The sequence below is a fragment of the Phyllostomus discolor genome, chromosome 13, assembly GCF_004126475.2.
Source record: "Phyllostomus discolor isolate MPI-MPIP mPhyDis1 chromosome 13, mPhyDis1.pri.v3, whole genome shotgun sequence".
Lineage (NCBI taxonomy): Eukaryota > Metazoa > Chordata > Mammalia > Chiroptera > Phyllostomidae > Phyllostomus > Phyllostomus discolor.
In genome coordinates, this window is record NC_040915.2 from 7,318,204 (window position 1) to 7,339,795 (window position 21,592).

General features: G+C 56.3%; 1 protein-coding gene across 1 annotated transcript in view; it reads right to left on the reverse strand.

The window, feature by feature from the left end:
* FSTL4 (follistatin like 4) overlaps positions 1–21,592 on the reverse strand; it is a 183,684-nt gene that overhangs the window by 32,421 nt on the left and 129,671 nt on the right. The window contains exon 6 of the mRNA XM_036014468.1: positions 11,422–11,542. Coding sequence (XP_035870361.1) covers positions 11,422–11,542 — 121 coding nt within the window. The remainder of the gene's footprint in view (positions 1–11,421; positions 11,543–21,592) is intronic.

The window sequence follows — 21,592 nt, forward strand, 5'->3', positions numbered from 1 at the left end:
AGCCTGCAACCCAGGCATGTGCCCTGACTGGGAATCGAACCTGTGATGCTTTGTTTTGCAGCCTGCTCTCCACTGAGCTACGCCAGCCAGGGCCAAAGAAAGAATCTTAAAAGCAGCAAGGGAGAGTTATTTACAAGGGAGCTCCTATAAGACTGTCGGCTGATTTCACAACAGAAATTTTGCAGGCCAAAAGGAACTAACACAAAATATTCAAAGTGATGAAAAGTAACAACCTATAAGCAAGACTACCCAGTAAGGCTATCAGTTAAAATTGAAGAAGAAATAAAGAGCTTCCCAGACAAGTAAAAAAAAAAAAAAAGAAAAAATGTAAAGGAGTTCATTACCACCAAACCTGTGTTATAAGAAATGTTAAAGGGACTTCTTTAAGAAAGGAAAAAAAAAAAAGAGAAACATAGTTATAAAGAATAAAATGGCAATAAATACCTACCTAGCAATAATCACCTTAAATGTAAATGGCTAAAATGCTCCAATCAAAAGACATAGGGTAGCAGAATGGATAAGAACACAAGACCCATATATATGCTGCCTCCAAGAGACCCACCTCAGGATGAAAAATGCACACACTGGAAGTAAAGGGATGGAAAAGATATTCTATGCAAATGGAAATAAAAAAGGCTGGGGCAGTAATATTTATATTGGACAAAATAGACCTTAAAACAAAGATGATAGTAAGAGACAAAGAAGTGCTCTACATAATGATAATCAGTCCAACAAGAGGATGTAGCACTTGTAAACATTTATGCACCCAACACAGGAGCACCTAAATGTGTAAAACACATCCTGATGGACATAAAGGGAGAGAGTGACAGTAAGACAGTCCTAGTACGGAACTTGAACACCTCATCCATGTCAATCTTCCCGACAGATCTTCCCGACAGAAAATTAGCAAGGAAACGGTGGCCTTAAATGATACACTAGACCACATGGATTTAATAGATATTTTCAGAGCATTTCATCCCAAAACAGCAGAATTTATATTATTTTTTAAGTGCACATGGAACATTTTCTAGGCTAGCCCACGTGTTAGGGCACAAAACACGTCTCAACAAACTTAAGAAGATGGAGATCAGAACAAGCATCTTCTCTGACCACAATGCCATGAAACTAGAAATCAATTGCAAGAAAAAACCTGAGAAACACACATATACAGAGGCTAAATAACATGTTACTAAACAATGAACGGGGTTAACAATGAGATCAAGGAAGGAAATCAAAAGATACACTGAGACAAATGAAAATAAAAACACAACCTTCCCAAATCTGTGGGACACAGTGAAAGCAGTCCTAAGAGGGAAATTCATAGCAATACAGGCCTATGTCAGGGAACCAGAACAATCTCAAATAATCAACCTAATGTTACACTTAAAGGAACTAGGAAAAGAACAACAAACAAAGCCTCAAGTGAGTGAAAGGAAGGAAATAAAAATCAGAGTGGAAATATATGAAATAGAATCTAGAAAAACAATACAAAAGATCGATGAAACCAATGAAATGAGATCGACAAACCTTTAAGCAGACTCGTCAAGAAAAAAAGAGAGAGGACCCAAATAAATAAAGTCAGAAATGACAACTCCACCTGCCAGTTATACTGTGGTCCCTGCCTCACAACCTGGAATGGCTCCAAGCCAACCTGGGGCCTGTCAACCAACTGGGTTTACACAGCCTGCCTAGAGCACCACGACCCCTCCTGCAAGGGCACGCAACACCGGTGCACAACGCTGCCCCAGGGCTCCGCGCCCCCAGACCTGGTCATCCATAAAGAGGCTCAGCTCCCATGATGAGTGTCGCTGCTGGCTCTTTCTCTCCCCAAAGACTCCAATACTACTATTTTATTCCAGTTTGTATGGAAGCCCAGAAATTTCAAAAGCAGGCCATTCTTTATGCTATCACTGTTGCTGTTAACGTAAAGTATGATTTGCCAGAACACAAAAAAGAGCAAAGTGAAAGCTTTCTCCTGCGCTGCTTCGTAGTGCATCACCTTCCTCGTGGCTCAGAACTGCGCTCTCCCACGATGACGTGGGGCTGTGTGGGTGTGCGGTGATGGGTGTCCAGCCTGCCTCGGCCAGAGGACATGGGGGTGCTAGATTGGAGCTCAGCCATCTCGTTTGGCTTTTTGCAATTAACACAACGTCCTAAGAGCAGACCGCTCTGAGAAGGCGGCTAGATAGCATGCATAACATGTAACATCGATGGGTTAACCAAGATGACTGAATCCAAAAAACATAAGAGGACTGTAATTAATCGTATGTAATGAATGTGAACATCTCAACAAAGTGAGCCACTTAAAGGGAGACTTCAGGGTATTGACATGACATCAAGAGGAGAGCGTCTAAAAACTGTTAAGGCACGACGTCTTGGCTCTGTGGGACAAGTGTGTTCTGGAGATCCGCTCTGCAGCCGGCACAGGGCCCGTGGTCAGCAGCACCACTCTGTGCACTGAAAATCTGGTGGGAGGGCATAGCACACGTCACGCGTTCTCATCACAAACAAAAGCAAATGAAAAGGAAAAGCAAAAGGACCCGAGGGAACTTTGGGAGGTGACAGATCTGTCGCCACGATTGGGGCGATGGTGTCACAGGTGTGTGCGTCTGTCCAAACCCTCACCGTGCGCGCATCGGCTGTGAGCTCTTCTTCCCACATCAGTTACACCTCTGTCATGCTTTCATTAAGAAAGCACCACTGACCCAAAAGCCACGCTGACTAGTTTCATAGGAGAATTCTTTTATGCACTTAAGGAATTGATAATTCCCAGAGCCTACCACACAGATAACGTTCCAAACTACACCCCGGAGTTAGTGTAACCCGGGCACCAAAACCAGCCAGAGAGCACAGAATGTGACCACAGGCTAACCCACTTAGGGCTGGACCCACCAAACTCCTGAGTCAGGGAGGAGCCGATTGCATCCGGCATGGCGTTAAAAGGACATCCTGTGACCAGGTACAGTACGTTTCAGCGGCGAGCTGTTAGGAAATTTATAATGAACCACATCCAAAGTCAAAAGCAGTCAGCAAAGGAGGAACACTCGGTTCTCGTGTAAACACTGAAAGGGGCTTTGAAAAAAAATTCAAAATCTACTTCTTGAGGGAAAAACCTCAATAAAATAAGCACAGAATATTTTCTTCCCACAGTGAAGGATATCTCTATAAAAAGAAGAAACGGTGCTGTTCTTTTCGGAACAGCGAGGCATTAAATCAGGGGGGGGAAGCAGGGGGGCAGCAACACCACACGGGCTGTTATTGCCCACGGAAGGCAAGGAGCACGAGGCGCAGATATTGCAATGACGCAGAAACACGATATTTTCTCTGGATGTGCCCCAGAGAACGGACCAAACAGCAGTTAGGGTCAATATGCGCATAAAGGGGCCAGCGCTGAAACATACAGAATTAATAGCTTGCTTACAAACCGGCAGCAGCCAGATGGGCTAAATGAAGAAAACTGTAAAATCCCACTGATGTCACAAGAAACACTTGAACAGCTGAGGAGGTAGGTTCCTGGGTCTGGAGATTTACTGTTGTTCATAAACAACAAATTAAGCTGTCCGTTTAATCTCATCCCAATTAAAACAAACAGGTGGGGCCTTGGCAGAACAATTCTAAAATTCATCCACAAGAAAAAGTACAGGAAAACAGCTGAGGAAACCATGAAAGCCGAGAGAGACGGGCGTCATTTCCCGTACCGGGTACTACAAAGTATGACAGCACCAGAGGCTGCGCGTGGAGACGTGTGGGGCCGTCCTGGGGGCTGAGGCCACTCCCCCTGTGGCCTGCATCCCCCCCCCCCCCATCAGCAGGACTAAAGAGGGGGCCTGGCTCAGCCACCTCCCAGTGCCCCTCCGCACTCTGGCCCGACTGCCACCTGGGGGCACCAGGACTCCCTCCCTCGGGCCCTTTTTCCGGGCTGTGTGAGTCTCCACCAGAAGCCGAGGCCTCCAGGGCCTCCCGCACCCCCAGCCCTTCTGTGTGCCTTCTGCAGCTCACATTCCAGCCACAGCCAACTGGCCTGTCTCCTCAAACCCTCCCACGACTGCTCCTTCTCGCTCACGGAAGTCTGATGACCCTGCTTCTCCTGCAGCCCCCAAAGTGGAGTTGGCACTCCCTCCCTACGCCCCTTCCCTCGCCCACCACCAGGCTGGCTGGTGGCAGCTGTCGTCCCGGGTCCTCGCCATCACTGCAGGCCATCCGTCTTCTCTTCTCCAGTTTGGGGTTTCACGTCATGCCAGCCTCATGTCCGGATCGCCCCTCTTGCGCCCCCTGCGGGACATGAGCACCCTCTCTCTCCCCCACCTCTGTTCCGCTTTCTGCTGGATCTTCCCTCTCAGCCCATGAAATGCTGTTAATTTCCATCTTGGAAAAAAACAGAACCCACAACCTCTCTCTTTATCCCAACTTCTCTCCCTAACTCTGTCCCTTTTCTCTCCTTGAAAACACCCTGAAGAGCTGACCATCCTCAATGGCTCCAGCTTCTGTCCCGATTGCCTGCTGAGCCAGCTCCAGGCCGGCTTTGCCCCATTGCACTGCGGAAACTGCTCGCCTCCAGGTCGCATGGCCCCAGAGCCGACCCTGAGCTGGTGGCCAGGCTCCGTCCTGGTCCTCCGTGGCCTGTCCGAGCATGTGGCCCAGCTGACCACTCCTTCTGCCGGCCCCCCAACACCATGCTCCTTGTCTTCCCATCTTGGTGACTTGTCCTGCTCTGTCTTCCTTGAGGACTTCCTCAGCTCCCCAGCTCCAAATGCCGCTGTGTTGGTTGTAGGACATCCTCTGTCCTCACTTGCTCCTGTGATGTCCTCTGGGCCCCTGAATTTAATACTGCCCACCCTACGAGGCACCTGAAACGTGCATCTCCAGCCAAGTCTCGCCCTCCGACCCCAGTCTCGGACACCCAGGGGCTGCGCGCCACTCCACACGCACCCTGTCCTCCGCCCCCTGCTCGTCTGCAGGAGCAGCCCCCCGACTCCGGTAGCTCGAACCACGTCCTTCGGAGGCACCTTCGACTTTCCCACCGAGTCGACACTGATGTGACCTTTTCAGTAAGGCCTTCTCTGCCGTCCTGTCTGAGATCCCACCTTGTATCTGACTCCCCTGCTCCCCTGCGGTTGTTAAAATTTCCTCCTCAACCCTTTCACCCTGGGATGCGCACCGTGGGGCCAGGGGCTTCGGTCTGTTCGCTGCGCTGTTTCTAGTGCTCGGCCTGGCGAGCGGCAGGTCAAAGAAACTATGAATCTCTGTTGAATGAATGGAGGGATGTCAACACAGATCTGAAGGATAAGAGGGATTTGGTAGCAAAGGGGAGGAGGGAAGAGCATTCTCAGTTAGGGAACAGACAGTGTGTGGCTGGGAGTCAAGAGGCCAGGCCTGTTGGGGGAACCGAGAGGCGGTCACAGGGTTGGAGCATGGGGAGAGGGGAGCAGGACCCGGCATACACGTGTCTGTAAGCGTGGGGTGCGGCCTCACGGGCAGGACGCTGCTGTTGCCCCTCTGTGCCCCGGTGGCTCAGGCCACCCCTGTTTTTCCCGAGGGGTTGGTGTGGGGGACCCTGAAGGGGCACAGCCAGGCCCGCAGTGGAAGGGGCCCTGATGACAGTCCTCGGGCCCCTGGGTCGAGTGCAGCCAGCGGGCCCCTGGTCTTGCCCTGGGAAGAGCTCCCCTGAGCAGCTCCTTTGGCCCCGACCTGACAGCTCGCTAAGGGGAAACGAGCACAAGGATGCTAAACAGAGGGATTTCCCCATCACCTGGGTGGGAGCTCACCTACCGCCTCCAGGACCAAACTGTCCCCTTCCTGAGTGCGAAGGGGTAGGACAGGCCCAGGGTGGGTCAGGCTCGGCTCTGAGCGGCTTTGGGCCACTCGAGCAGAAGCCACGCCTCCCGGAGCCAGAGCTGTGGACCCAGCCCCTGCCAGGACAGGGAGGTATCAAGGGCCCTGGTGTCCTTGAACCCCACTTGGATGGGACCCTGTCAGAAGAAGTCCTGCAGTTTTTTCTGAGGGGGTGGAGCAAGCAGCCCCGCTGGGGAGGCGGGGTGGGACCAGCTCTCTGATAGCTACAAGGCAAAGACCAAACTGGTTTTCTGTGGCCAGATCTGCCCTCTTTTGTGTAATTTGATACTAAAAAATCATCAGAAATTAATATTCCTTGGTAAACACCTTCAGTTTTCTTTAATGTGCAAAACCGTCCCGTGAAAATGTTTGAGTAACACAAAGCCCGTTTCCCCTGGGAAGCCTCGGAGCGGAGGCGGCGGAAGTGTGCCCTGAGTGAGGAGAGGCACGTTCACACAGGCACCACGTGGCAGGAACAGACAGATTCGGGCGCTGATCGCTGTGTTTTGGGGGGATGAATCGCTTCTTGTCTGACCTGTGGGGAGGTCGAGGGTGTTTTTAATTTAACGGATTAATCATTTATGTTTGGGCTCTTGCTCCTTCCAATGAAAGCAATGCGGGCGTCTTGCGTGAAGTTATAAATCATGTCAGTGTCAGGGCCTCACATCTCTGGGAGGCTCGGTCCACGGGGAAGTTGTACGAACAGCTGGAGAGAGGCAGCAGTTTCCTGGAAGGGACTCCTTCAGCCAGCCTGGTTGACGCAGTCCCGGGCAGAGAGACGGTGGCCCAGCCCATATTTGAGGTCTTGCTCTTGTCACCAGGGGGTGGGGCAGCTCCAGGGAGAAGAGGTCTGTAGGTCTGTATTTATTCCTGGTTTGGCAAATTTCTAAAGGTCTTGATTTTCCCTTCTGTGATGGGTAGGAGGCTCTCTCGGGGGGAACCAGCTCAGACCACCTGTGTCTGCCAATAGCAGTTAAATATGACTTAAGACAACCCTCAATCTCCCCCCAACCTATCCTGCCTTGGACTTTGAACTGTATCTGTGCCAGGCATTTTCCACATATCATATATCATCAGACTATAAGGCAGGAGGTGGCATTATTATTCTGATTTTCATAGGCAAGTTCATTTGCCTCAGCCTGCGCTGCAAGGAAGTACCGGCACTGGGACTTGAACTCAGGTCTATCTGGCTCAGCATTCATGTCTTGACCCTCTGGCGGAGTGTTGCCAACTTGGGTCTGCCCTGTGCCTAGGATGGAACAGCCCTCAGCCCAGCTCCTGCTCCTGTTCCCAGGCATGCTGTCTCCATCTCTTGGGCCCATAGGCTACCTGTTAACTCCCCAGCACATCTGCCATTCACTTGAATCTTCTGAGTACCACCCCATCTCCTCCCCTCATCATCCCCCCTTCCTGTCTCGCTCTGAGGAGAACCTAGCTGGAGCACCAGACACAGAACACTGCTCCCTGTCTGTGTGCCCGAGGCCCTGCCTCAGGGTGAGCCCCAGGCCATCTGTCAGGCCAAGCAGGGACCAAAGGGGACTTCCAAGAGCCCCGCCAGGCAACTTCACTGAATTCTACCCAAGCTGCTCAGGGCCACCTTTTGAGCTTCGGACGCGTGCTTGGAATGGATGGCGGAAAGGAACACAGCCCACAGATGAATTCGTCACTGCATTTGCACCCTTCCTCATGGGCTCCTTAGAAATGCAGCATTCCTTCTGTCCTGAGCTCCAGCAGTGCCTTCTCAGCCTTCCCAGGGGCACCTGCTGGAAAGTGACCCACCATGGCACCACACCACAGCCTGCAAAGCCCCAGTGCCCACCGCCTCTGTAGGCACTCCTCAGTGACCTGGCCTCCTGGGCCTGCCCCCGAACAGCATCGGGAGTCTGTCTGCACAGGGATCTGCTAAGCCCCACCTGGAGCTGGAGGACACTAAGCTGCTCGGCTCAGCAGTGTCAGTCCTGCTGAGGGCGGGGGCTGGGCCTAAGAGTCATTGTCACGGGTCCTTCTTCAGGTTCTTGCAGGGCCAGCTGTTTTGGATCAGGTTTGAGCTCAGCACTGGGATGGAGACACATGAGGCAGGGGTCCTGTCCCCCGTCCCCCACAGTGTGCAGCCCATGTAGCCGCACAGGAACCTCAGTTCTTCAGTACAACCTTGTCCATAATTCCAGCCAGCTTTGTTTAGTCCAGGAGCATCACGACTCACTGGCCTCCTCCAATCAGGTCTCTCCACCTTCGTGCGCGCTGCGCGGCCACGGCCTGAACCGTTCAGCCCTCAGCACAACCAGGCCCTGGCCAGCGTCAGACTGTCCTGAAGGACAAACATCTTGACCTCAGTCGTGTTCCGGCCCCAGACCTGTGATGGCGGACTGGCCCCGCCAACCGCCTTCTTGCCAAACCAGACAGCATAACTCTGTGGCTGACATCGGGACCAGACGCAATGACTGACTACCATGAACCTTGACCCTGACCGTCAGGAGGGCCCACAGCCCTGACTCCCTTAATTGCCATGATTAATGATCTCCCCATGTAGCCCACTCCCTAGAAGCCATCGGAAACCAGGTGTTAGAACCCTAGCTCACCTGTGTCCCCGGGCTTGGTGCTACTTCCTTCAGCAAACCTTTACTTTCTTCTTCACAAACTCCTGTGTGAGTCTTATTGGGCTCCGGTGCACGCAGGCAAACGAACCCCTCCCGTCTGGTAACACCCACAGCAGCTTCCCAGTGACCTGCTGGCTGGCCGCCCCTGCATCCCACGTCTGGATTCTCCAGGGGCAGCCACACCGGTCCCCATGGGGAGGGGAGGGCAGGGGTCAAGAGCCTCAGCTTTGTCTGTAATTCCTCACTGCAGGGCTGGGGGCGCTGGGTAAATGGCTCACGGCTCCGAGCCCCAGGTCTCTCGTCTGACCCAGGTTGGTGCACGGCAGGTGTTTGGCCATGGTAGTTGTGGCCCTCACGCCATTCTGCTTTCAGCAGCGCCTTCCCACCGCCCCACACAGACCCTTGTTTCCCTCTCAGACCGCTGTTGCAAACCTAACTTCCGGAGTACTTTGAACACCTGCCGTCTTGTTCCCAGGCCAGCAGGCAGGGGACTCGTGTCCTCGGGAAGCAGCCGCTGGCCTACGTTAGCATGTTGCTCCCATGAGGGAGCTGGTGAATGGATGCAAGTGTCACTCCCAAGTGCCTGGGACTCAGCCCAGCCCAGGGGCCTCGGGGGCTCCTGGAGCTGGGGCCACCTGAATGGCCCGGGCCCAATGTCTGGGAGCCAAGCACAGTGAGCTGACCTAATAGGGTGGAAAACTGATCCCAAATACCGGGTCCCAGCACGCTTCCTCCAATTCTACTGATAGTATCGTGGCCGGAAGAGAAGTCTGAAATCTCTGAGCAATCAGGAAACGGACCTTAGACAGCCTCTCTTTGGGGAGGTCTGCTCTGTTTTGACTTCCCCAGAGCCAAGAGCAGCGTCTTCTGGGGAGACTGAGCAATTGTTGGGCTAGTGGGGGCTTGGGAATAGGGGTGGGGATGTAGGAGGTTAGAAGAAGGGAAAGAGAGGGTGAGGGAAGGGGGGTGAGGGGAGGGGGACGCAGAGGGAAGAATGGGGAGGGTGCAGGGCTTGAACAGCATTCTCCAGGGCCAGCTGCTCAGTCCACTCCCACCTGGTGGGAGGAGTCTCTTCCCTACTTTGAGCCCAGCTGCGATGCACCATGCGGTGCTCGAGGGCCTGGGCTTTGCTCCTGGATTCGCACTGGAGTGAGGAACTGGCTCATCTGTATCATGAGCTCAGTCTCAGAATTCTGGGGGAACTCCTGGCACTGTGGACTTGCCACTTCATGTATGGAGGCATTTAAGACCACAGAGTCTCCTCCGGAAGCCCCAGGCTCACCTGTATAGGTTCTCACCTGTGAGCAACAGGGCAGGTGGCTCCCCTCCCCTCCTCACAGTTTTGCTTTGGAGGGAATACAGGGGACAAAGCTCAAGCCCTCTCCTTGTGCACATGGTCCCTCGGGGGTGGGACATGAAGGACCGAACTGAGGGTCTGGGCACGTGGGTCGGTTTCCTTTCCCCAGGCTTGTCTGAGGACCCAGAGCCTGAGGCAAACCACTCGGAGCTGTTGTGGAACCAAACAGTCCCCAACGCTGTACCGTGCCGGGCACCCCTTGCCTGTTTTAGACCAGAAGGCCCTCTGCACACCGCAGAGCACTGTCCTGCCCCTGGGGGGTGGGGGGAAGAGGCCCAGACACAGCCTGCTGGCTGCACACCCCCCGGCCTCTGAACCCTGGCCTGGGCCGGTGCACCCCGCGGCTGTTATAACTAAGAACCTGTGGGTTATTTCTGGTGAAATCCAGACACTTCACTGTAGGCTTGGATTCAAGCCAGCAAGCACAGCCACAAAACCCAAAAGGATTAAGTATATCCCAGCTCAAGGGAAATACTAATAAAATACAGCTTAGCAAGTGTGAGTATAAAAAATCCCTAAAACATCCTATAGGGTAAATGCACAGGCAAGCTGAGCTCTCCCAGCTGTCCTTAAATGGCTTGTCCCCGTGGATCCCAGAGGTAAGTGGAATTGAGCTCGTTCCTGACACCTTGCCCACGTTATCTCAGAGCAGAAGCCCTGAGCACCAGCCGGCTCAGAGGATGCGGGGCTGACCAGAGCTGCCGCTCTCTCCACCGATGCATGAGCTGCTGCTCGGACCTGCTGGGTGACAGGGGTGCGCCCAGCTGGGGTTGGCTGAATGAGCCCGATTTCCCTGGGGTGCTGATCCACCCTAGCACCTCGGGGAGACCACGGCCTGTTGGTTCTGATGGCTGGTGTGACCGGGCGGGGGGTGTGCAGAGTGCCGGCCCTGGGCCTAGAACAACACCTGTCAGTACTGTGACCCCAGGCAAGTGACCTTACCTAGAGACTCACCCAAAACGTGGGTTAGAATATGCCCACTGGGAGTGTCCATGCGACGTGTAAACAGAGGACGGGCTAGGGCGAGAGCTCGGACACCGCAGGCTGCTGCACTGGTGGGTGCTGCCCACCCCCAATTCCGGGCAGCTCAGGGCTGGGGGAGCTCGGAGCCTCGAAGGCCTGCGCAGGTGCGGTCTCGGCGGCGCCCCAGCTGAGGCTCGCTGAGCCTTCGAGCGAGGGAGATGGGAGCCAGCCTGTGGGAGGACATGGCGCCTCCCGACTGGACAAGTGGCACTGCCTGGAAGTGGGGGTGGATTTCAGACAGCGGGTGCGTCTCCCTGGAGCCCAAACCACACGGGGCAGCTCATCTGTTGCCACGTGTCCTGAAGTGTCACTGCCGGAGCCTCAGATGCTGAGCGCGACCGGCCTCCATGACTCCTTGCCCCCCCCCCCCCCCCCCCCCGGCCACCACACCAGGATTCGGTGCCTCGAAGGGGGCTTTGGGGAAGCCAGACACGGAAATGAGTTGGTGGACGTTGCCCTTTCCCTACTGTACCCCTTTACTCATGAGAGAGGTGGGATGTTTGGGGTCAGGTATTTCGTTAAGCAGACAGACTACAGGAGAGGAGGCCACTATTCTGAGCAGCATTTGGGGGATGCTTTGAGGGGACGACATGCACGGAGCCATTTACTAACCATTCACCTGCAGGACGTGGGTCTGGAAGAGCTCCTCGTGGCCCGCGGCGTGGCAGGTGTAGTTGCCCATGTGGACGGTGGTCACCTTGGTGATGTAGAGGGAGTCGTCCTCTCCGAAGTCCTGCGTGGGGCAAGGAAGACAGCGAGGTCGGCCTCCCGACTAAGTGGCTGGGGGAGGGTCTCCAGGTCTCCCGGGTCCCCGGAAGACAGAAACGCCGCTGATCCAGGAGGCTCCCTTCCCCCGCCCCTGCTCCACAGAGCTGCCCGCAGGAACCGCACCCCGGTCCCGCGGCGCTCGCCCCGACCCTGCGCACCCACTGAAGGCCTCGCTCTCCTTCTCTGGGAGGCCGCCCCTGAACACCTTCCCCCGAAAGCTCCCTCTCTGGTTCTGCCCGTTGGGCTCTCCTGCCCTGCCGTTTATTGGGTTTCCTGGGCTCTTGCCCACCTGTTCCGGGAGGGGGCCTCGTTGAGTGCAGGCAAACTTCATAAAGGGCCAGATTGCAACTTGTTTTGGCTACAGGGTTCTCGTCAACTACTCAGCTCTGTCTCCTAGATGCAAATGGCCATTACGACACATAAGTTAACCAATGTCACTGCACACCAAGGAAATTTTGTTTAAAGAAAATAGGTGGTGGGATGGATTTGGCCTGTGGGCTGGAGTTTGCTCCCCACGGGTTTACACCCCACCTTGATACTGAAATAACTCCAGGCAGCTGGCAGCCATCTGAGTGACCCCCGGGAGGGGAAATAAGACTCTGAGGACAATGGGGAGCTGACCCAGAGGGCAGGCATTAAAGACAGCCAGGAGGGCTGGTGTGTGTGTGTGGGGGGGGGGGGGGGTCCATGGGGAATGGCCTGTAAGCCTCGTCCCTCTGGCCTTGCAGCTCTCAGCATGGGCTCCTATTCAGCTGGTGTGGGCAGGAGGGGCTTTGGGCTGGTCAGGGGCCCCCCTGCAGGCTGGGTACAAAGCGCTCCCCCAGGGCCTTTCGGTCAGCTGTGTTCTCTCCTGCAGAACCACGCAGTGTGGCCTGTCCAGGCCCGAGTCTGGATGTGCTGGGGGATGGGATCACCGGTGTTCCGGGGGACCCTGCACCAGGCGTGGCCTTAGCTACCATGCATCTCTGAGGTGTGGGGCTCAGAGCTGAGGGGACGGGCTGGCCGGGCCCCCAGGGCTGCGCCGCGCCAGCTACCAGGTGACAGCACCAGCGCCGGGACTCAGGAGGCTCAGGTTTTAGCTTGAACTCTGTCACGGGCCCAACATTCCCGTGTCCCTCTGCCATCGGTGGCTGCGCCTGCAAGTGGTACCCTGCCTGCCTCCTGAGGGGTTGGGAAAGGTGGCAGGAGAGGCCCGGTGAACACCGTTCCCATCTCAGGGAGTGCGCCCGACAGGCGTGGGAGCGTTGCTGTTGCCTCTGTCCACTGAAGATGCAAAACTCCCCTTGACCGCCTGGAGCCAACACCAGACCATCCCTCCTGCCACTGCCCCTGGCCTTTGTCCACAGGGGAAGCGGGTGGTCGGAGGGAGGAAAGGCCACCAGCCAGTGGGCACAAGGGTTGTCCAAGGACAGCTCCCGCTCCCTGAAACGCTGGCCCCTGTCTTGCTCACACTCCCGAGCCTGGTCACAAGCATCACGAGCCCTTTACAGATGCTTTCTGTCCAATTCATGAGCCCAGTGAGGGGTGCGGGCTCAGGGAGAGGCCTGGGTCAGGGCAGGGGCGGGATGGCTGAGAGGATGCCCGCAGCCGGTGTTCAGGGGCGAAGCGCCCAACAGCGCCTCCAGGGGAGGGAACGCTCGGAGAGGGCTGCAGGGATCCTGCGAGTTTCCTCTGAAAATTGCTCTGCTTCTAAAAGCCCCAGTCCTATTCCTCTGGGGAAGCTTCAATAATAAAAATAAAATACCAGATAGCTGATTTGTCCTGTGTCATAACAGAGTCATAATAGGTTCATACCTGAGTTGCTTATGAAAGGTAATGGTTAGTACTAGGGCCGACACATTTCTGGTCTGAGCTATTTCCTGGGTCAAAAACCCAAGTCTGGAGGAAAACACAATCCGCTGGAGTTCCAGTGGCAGGGCGGCATCTTGAAAGAGCACTGGGAAGCTGGGTGCAGCCCCCGCCTTGGGACCCCCAGCACCACCTCACCTGGTGGGCTCCAGGGCAGACTCCATCCCACAGGGCAGCCCCTGGGCTGCACCGGGGGAGGCTGGTGCCCCCCCCGCCCCCCGCCCCGCCTTCATTCCTCTTCTCCACTGCCTTCCTGAGCCCACGTGCCCACAACACGTCCTCACGGGCGGGCCTTTGGTGCTCCCTGCTTGTGGTCACGGCCATGGGGCTGTGGGGTCACAGGACCACAGCATTCCTGGGCTGAGAAGTGCCGGAGGCTGAGGCTCCCCCAGAGCAGTTGCAGAGCGATGCTGCAGTCTGTAAGAGCCAACTCTGTGCAGGAGACTCGACACATGCGGCCTCGTTTACGCCTCAGAACCCCCTGAAAGTGAAACCGAACCAAAGCCCAGTCCTGCCTCTCCTTCAGAGTCTGACCTTCCCTCACCACCTCCGCAGCTACCCCTGGGGCCCAGGCACTGCCTTTCCTCCTGGGCGGGGGGGCAGCTGCCAGACCACGCCCCTCCTCGCCCAGAGCCACAGCCTAGAGGGTCTGCAGGGGCGGTCTGCCTGTCCTCTCTCCAGCCCGACTCCTTCCACTCGCCCTTGTCATTCCACCGCACGCAGCACAGCGGCCCCTCACTGTTGCGCTGACGTTCCCTCCCCCCCAGAGGTCTGACTCGCTCCCCTCCTTCAAGTCTGCTCGAATGTCATCCGCCACCCAGCACCCCCACCTTCCTTCCTGCTTTATTTCTGTCGGGCGCTCGCTACCATTTAACACACTGTTCTTTGTGTTTGCCCCCTTTGCAGTCTGTCTCACCCCACGGGCGCGAGAGCTCCACAGGGCGGGCAGGGCTCTGGGTGCGCTGCTCACCGCAGGGTCTGCAGCACCCGGCCCAGGACCCAGCATCGCCGAGCGACTGTGAGAGGCGTGGGTGGGGATTCCTGCAGGGATGGTCTTCTGGTTCTTAGGGTTTGACCACTGAGGCCCCCACCTCTGGTATTCCCATTCACACAAGTGTCGCCAGTCACATGGGTCGAAGTGAGGTGGTGGGTGGGAAGGCAGAGAACTGGTCTCAGCCTTGTCCCCCATGGCCCCACCTCGCCTCCCGCTCTGTGCTGCCTCCCTCGGGCCAGGGCGCACTGACACTCAGACCGGAAGGCAGAGATGGGAGAGCCCCTGCCTGGAGGCCCATCCCAGACTCAACGCGTGACTTGGCACGTGGTGAGCCCCTAACACAGTCAGGGGCTCTGTGTCTGTGTTCCCTCACTGCTTCGGGAGGCAGAGCCACCCCTCTGAGGTGCTCACCGAGGTGCAAGGGGTGTGTGGGTGCTCTTCACGGAGGTGTGGGGGTGCGGGGCGAGTCCTGGCTCCACTTGGAGCCCCTCACTCGTTACCAGCCCGTGAGCCTGGCTCGGGGGAGAACTCGGCTCCATAATAAAATAATGTCTGCAGGCTAAAATAATAGGCATCACGTAATTACAGAACAAAGTGCATATTGTTTTCTGGAACATGAATACTGGCTACAGAAATCAAATTTACCTCATTGAATGTGAGAGAATTACTTTAAAAATTGATTTATAAGAAGCTACGTAAAACTAAGGCTGCAATCCTTCCGCTCGTGAATGTTTCCTGAGGTCTGTCGGAGTACCGCCATCAAGGCTTGATTGCATCTCTGTGATTGTCTTTTTATGGATGGCTTTTTTTTTCCCAGTTCTGGTGCATGGAAACGCATTAGCAGAATCAAGGCTCCTTGCAGCCGTAAACAGATGCCAGCGCAGACCGTTCTGTTACTGATGTACATCCATCTTTGGGAAAGAGACAATTTTACTTAAAGACATGGTTTTTGCCTTTCAAAAAGTTATATTCTAAGTATCCACCCTTAATAAAGAAAGTAATTAAATGAGACTTAAGTATTAAACTGTATTTAAGCAGAGGCGAGATGAAGGATGTTGCCATAGCGATGCAGGGGAGGCAGGTCTAAGTCACGTGACAATGAGTCCTCGGCGCAGAGGATGTGGTGACAACGTGTTAGACACCGGGGCTTCAGCGTGACTTTGGAGTTTGGGGTAACGATCCTGCCAACGCTACAGGTTAAAACTCAGTCTAGAAATGTGTATTCAGAGCTTTCCCAGCTCTGCCCTGCTCCTTGGGGAGGAGGGAGTGAGGGGGGCTCCTTGCCTCCATCTGGTTCAGTTCTGGCCCTGGGATCTGACTAACCTCAGCTTCCTGCCTGCGCCTGCGTTTCAACACCACGGACACAAACTGAGTGGCACGCAGTGCTGCGGTGACGGCCGGCCCGCAGAGGGGTCTGCGTTCTCACAGGGACCCGAGTCTGTTCTCCAGACCAGGCAGGGCCCAGATGCACCATCAGTGGGCACACTCAGGAGACCTGAGCGTGCATGCACACGCACACTTGTTCCACCCCCCCCACCCCCCCCCCCCCCCCCCGCCCTCTACAGCCGACCACTCTGACCCACACCAGGGTCACTTCTTCCCGGCCCCTTGGAGGAGCACAGACCCACCACTCTGCCAGGACCTGCAGAACCAGTCCTCTTGCTCACGTCCTCTCAAAAAAGGCCCTGCAACCTGAAGAGATCCCTAAGTGGCTGCTGAGCCCCAGGGCGGGGCTGTATGGACACCCACTTTCGGGGCGTCTGTCCTCCTGCCCAGGCCGGAGCAGGCCTGTGGGGGGCTCCCGACTCACCTGCGGGTGCAGGGAGTGTGTGGTTGTCTCCCCCACGACTGGGCGTCAGCGGGGAGGCGCTTCCTCTCCCTGTCCGCAGTGTGTGGCGGGGCCAGTGCACTGGAGGTGCTCAGCTAGTTTTTGCTGAGTGGATGGGGGTGTGGGGGCCAGCTGTGCTGTCTCTGGGGGACCCCTGCAAGGAAGCGTGGAGAAGAAGCAACACCACCTAGAGAGAGGCCGGGTCAGCCCTCGGCCACGGGGAGGGGATGTCCAGGCCTCAGGGCGTCCTGTCTCTCAGGGGCACCCGGGCCTCTTTTGGCCTGGGAGCCTTCACCACCAGACAGCAATGTGACGGGGGCCCTGGGCCAAGTGGTGTCAGTTCTGCCTCCCCGGGGGCTGACACTAGAGGCCAGCCACATGGGCAGGACTTGAGACTGACTTCTAGTGAAACTCTGGACACCAGGCTCTTGAGTTTCCCTGGTTGGCAGGATGCTGTGCGTATTGTCACACGTCCATGCTGGGGAAGTAAGTAACGTGCCCATGACTCCATGGGGCAGGGACAATGGCAGCTCACATGTGGACCCTCCTGGACCCTGCCCTAGAGGGTCTCCCCTCAGCAGTTTTAATCTGTAGTCTCTCCCTGTAATCAACTGTCACCGTGGCTGTGACAGTTCTGGAGGGTTATGCGAGTCCTTCTAGCAAGTGGCTGGGTCTGCACAGAGTTCTGGGAACTCGCCACACCTGTCGCTGACGTCAGAGTGACAGCCATCTGGCATGGACTGCTGTCTCTAACTGTGTGGCTGGCTCCCAGACTCAAACAGGGGGTCCAGCCCAGGTGAGTGGATGCTGAGGGTCTGACCCGGGGACAGAGTTGAGTGTCCGAGTGCGCACCTGCAACCGAGGGCTCTCATTAGGGACACGGCTCTGAGCCCTCAGCTGGTCCTCAGAGGCCAGAGGGCAGACACCTCTTGACTGGCTGGGGGTCCGGAGTGGCATGCGGGGGGAGTGGCAGCGCGTGGGGTCCTCTGGTGAGTGGCAGGCCTGAGCTCTGAACAGGGCTTCGGATCTCTAGCCAATCAGCCCCGCAGGGCCAGCTTGGGTGGGCGGGGCCGAGTGCAACGCGCCCTCAGAGAGGCCTGGACCTTGAACCCCAGGCTGGGAGGGCTGTACTTCGGACCGGCTCCGACTGTGACCACACTCTCCACGAGACAGCCGGCTGCCATTCGTGAAACACTCCGGGAAGGATTAATGAAATTTCCTTCCACGGCCCTTTTCAGGGACAGGGAAGGCTTGCGATTAGGACGTTTCTCCTGAGATGGTGTTTGAAATTCTTCCACGCTGTTGGTAGGAGTGCAACTCAGTGCAGGCTTTTTGGAGGGAGATCTGGCAACACCCATCAAAACCCAAAACATGCCCCCGCTAGAATGTAGTCACTCTGTTTCTGCGAACTTCTCTTACAGACCTCCTCTGCACACGTGCGAGGAGGTGTGTGTGAGGGCAGTGCTGGCTGCAGCAGATACAGCCAGATGGCAGGTGGAAGGTGGGTGCCCCTGCGTGGGGCTGGTGAGGACAGCCAGGGGCTGTGCTGTGCTCCCTGTGGCTGGGGGCTCTGCATCGGTCCCGAACCTGGATCACAATTTTCCTGAGGGGCCTGCACCCTGGAGATGGGGCCAGAAGTGGTGACTGAGTTCATGGAAAGCCTTGAGGCCAGTGATGGAGGGAAGAGAGGTGACCTGGAGGGGGCCACTGGGAAAGCAAAGGCCAGTGGGGGCACTGGGAGGGGCAGAGTGGCCCCCACCAGTCTCAGTGGCTGGTGTGCCCGGGTCCGGCCCTGCCACCGCCCCTCAGAGCTCTGGCCCCGCCCCTGGGAGCTCGGCCCGCACTCCCCATGGTCTGAACTCATCCAAAGCTCTCAGGAACCAGATGTTCGTTGGCAACCAGGGTGTTCGACACCAGCCAGAGAGAATGGGCCACAGCATTTGAACGTTTCCAGTACAGTGTTTTCCCAGACTTTAAAACAAAATGTACCCAAGCGTTTAATGGGATTATTTTAATGCGGAGCCCACAACCACTGCCGGTGGTGGTGCCGCTCTCCACGCTGATCAACGCCTCTCCTCTTTCCGCAGTGGGCTCATGACTGGTTCACATAAAGACAATAAAGATTAAATGAGTCACGAGCGCCTAAATCATTCTCTTTTGGTCTTTTTAATAATTCACTTGCAAAGAAGAGCTGGCTGAGAGCATATGCTTCATTAGAGTTGTTTGTTCCTGGTTTTACACCATTTAGGCATGGGGAAAAAAGCGAGCCTTTTAACACATCCTTCAAACACTGCCTCACGCACTTTCTTCTAATGGGTTTTGTTTTTCTGCTTTCATCACTGCACTCCGTCTGCTGACATTTGAAAGCCCCCCAAAAGCGAGATTGGGTGAAAGGAAAAATAAACCTGACAAAAGAGTGGCTCTCTCAAGTTATTTGAAATGTACTGGATTTGTTGTAGGCTTTTTTAAAAAGAAGAATACATTAGAAAAATGTATTCTTCTAATCTCACGTGCAGGTCACGGCCTCTGCCCTCCTCCCCTGCTGGAGCGGATGCCTGGGGCCTGTGAGCACAGTGGACACCACCCGTGGGGCTGGGCCCTGCCGGCCCCAGAGTGAGGCCCTGGCGATATGGGGGTGGGGCTGAGGGTTGTGTCCCAAGAGAGAGGAACACAGAGGGTCCTGGCGGGGTGTGCGGGCCGGCTGGAGGCCCCGGCGGGTTCCTGGACCCCGTGAGTTACCTAAGCCCGCCTGCCTCCTGGAGTTTGGGTGAGGGTTCAACGAGATGCCGCGTGTGCACCAGGCGGCGCAGCCCTGGCCCCCAGGGACGTGGGAGCTGCCTGTTCTAACAGTCAAAACAGCAGCATTAACACTGGCAAGGATCCGTCAGGTTGTCTGTGTTTGTGACTTTGGGGATGTCTTCTCCCTGCCTTGGCTCCCCTGATGGGCAGGTCCCCTGTCCCTGAGGGTCATAAGGGACAGTGAGGAAGACAGTTATGAGGGGAGGACAGGTGACGTTGTTCAGGCAGGATGTGCTGCTGGGTTATGGGACAGTTTGCTTCATCCCGGGCTGCTGCGTGTGGTATGGATGCAGAGCTGGGGCCTAGAATGGGTTGCGCATTCAGTTTCGGCAGGAGGTGAGGCAGCTGTACCCAGGCCCCCAACCCCCAGAACACCTAGGACGGAGGCCGGGGGAGGAGGGGAGCCTACAGACCAGCCTCTGAGATGGGCCCCACCTCGGTCCTACAGCTTGGCTCAGAGCCCGCAGGAGAAAGTCGGGGTGCTGTGGCCCAGGTGAAAACGTGAGGTGCCTGGCTGGGATCGGGTGTGCCTGGCTTATGTGCAGGACCCCCCATGTGCGACAGGCCCCTGCCCCCCAAGTGCCCTCCTTACCGCAGGCTGTCTGCCCGCATGGCTGGGAGACCCCTCCGAAGCTGCATCAGTTGGCCCCCTTTCTGCACGGGGGCCTGCAGTGACGGGCGTTCCACTACCTCCTGGGGCAGCGTCCTTCCTGAGGGTCAGCTTGCCCTGGGGGCTCTGGCTGGGGCCCTGGGGCAGACGGCCCTTCCCCCACGAGACCTGGGTTGTCTGAGCAGAGCAGGGCCGCTTCGGGGCAGCTGGCCACGGGCCGCAGTGGGAGGGTGGGTGGGGTGCGGCTGGCCCCTTGTTGGACATCGGCTCAGACCCCACCCCAGGGCAGCCTCAGCTCAGGCTCAAGACCAGCACCAACACAGGTGAAGCTCAGGGCACTTACATGGCCCGGCCCCCTCCTCCCACTCCCCCTCCCCCCACCCCCACTTAGCTTCTGAGATGGGGCAGCAGGTCATGGGTCCTGGAAGCCTAAGGTGAGGGCCGCAGGTCCCAGTCGGGAGCCACCTAGACCCATAACTGCTTCAGGAAAGAAACTAGCGGGCCCTGGCTGGGGTGCTCAGTTGGCTGGTGAGTTTGACCCCTGGCCAGGGCACATGCAAGCATCAGCCAATGAATGCATCAATAAGTGGAGCAACAAATCGACGTTTCTCTCTTTCTCTCTCTCTTTCCCCCCACCTCTAAAAATCAATAAATTAAAAAATAAAGCCATCAGCAGTTGGCCAGGAAGTAAATAAATTTCAGGCAGCCTTTGTTAGCTCTGGGATAGGTGTGGGAGTAACACTACTGGCTTCTGACGAAACATACAGGAAGAGACCTCATAATCAAGCAGGAGACCCCTGCTTGAGCCCGCAGGGGTCTCCTGGGGCGGCACTCTGAGGCTGCTCTGCATGGGGTGGGGGGTTGTTTCTCCAGGTGCAGCTGAGGCAAGGGTCCCTCATGCCAGCTGGGCCTCCTGCAAAGGGGAGGAGGCTCAGGCATCCTCAAGAGGCGCACCAGGTCCTCGCTGAACTTCTCGGCAGTCTGAGGAAGTGAAGGCGCATGGCTTGAGCCATCAAGGGGGGAGCCTTGAGCAGGAGCTCTGGCCGGCCCGTGGCACTGTCCCACTCAGAAGGTGCGTTTGGGCAGGTTACTGGGGAGGGAGATCCCCAACTCTTCTACCTCCCCCCGCAGAGCACCAGCAGGGCTCCCCTCATTTCTGGGTCCTATTTATTTGGGGTCCCCCTTGGATGCAAGTCTAATCCTATGCTGGAAAGGGTTCAGGACGCCTGCAGAACGTATGTCTGACCATGTCACTCCCCAGGTAAATAGCTACAGACCCACTGCTCAAAGGGCACAGCCAAGGTCCTTTATGTTAACATTCAAGGCCTGGCCCCAGCCTGTCACTCCAGACCCACCCCTCACTTACCCCTGCCCCCTGAGCCTGGCCAGAACCTCTCCTCCTCCGGCCCCCAGAACTGGCTCCCTCCTTGCAGCGTGGGAACTGTGTGCTTCTTGCTGTGATTCTGCCTCTGTGAGTGCCTCAGGGCAGCCGCCCTGACCTGGCTCAGGCTGAGACAGTGACCCTGTGCGACGCTCTGGTGCAGGCCCTGGATTCCCCATGCTCAGTAAGCAAGTCCTCAGGGTGACGCCCCACGTGCAGCGTCTGGACGGCCACACACACAGGGGTGACTCCCGAACGCTTCTGACAGCGGCCGGACTGGCTGGGGAATCCGAAAGGCGCCTTCTCGCTTGGCTCCGGGCTAGAGGCTACATTTACTTTCTAATCAAATATTATTCTGACGCTCAAGGCATCCTTGATGTTTGCAAGTCAGAAAAGTTTAATTACATGTGTCATTAGGATGGCATTCTGTAGCAGCTCTGTGGCAGGATTCATTAACAGAGTGCTTAACAGATAAGACAAGACAAATTAATATTTTGTTGCCCATGAAAGCATCTCATTAAGAGAGCAGTGAAAAAGTGATTAATATTTTGTTGC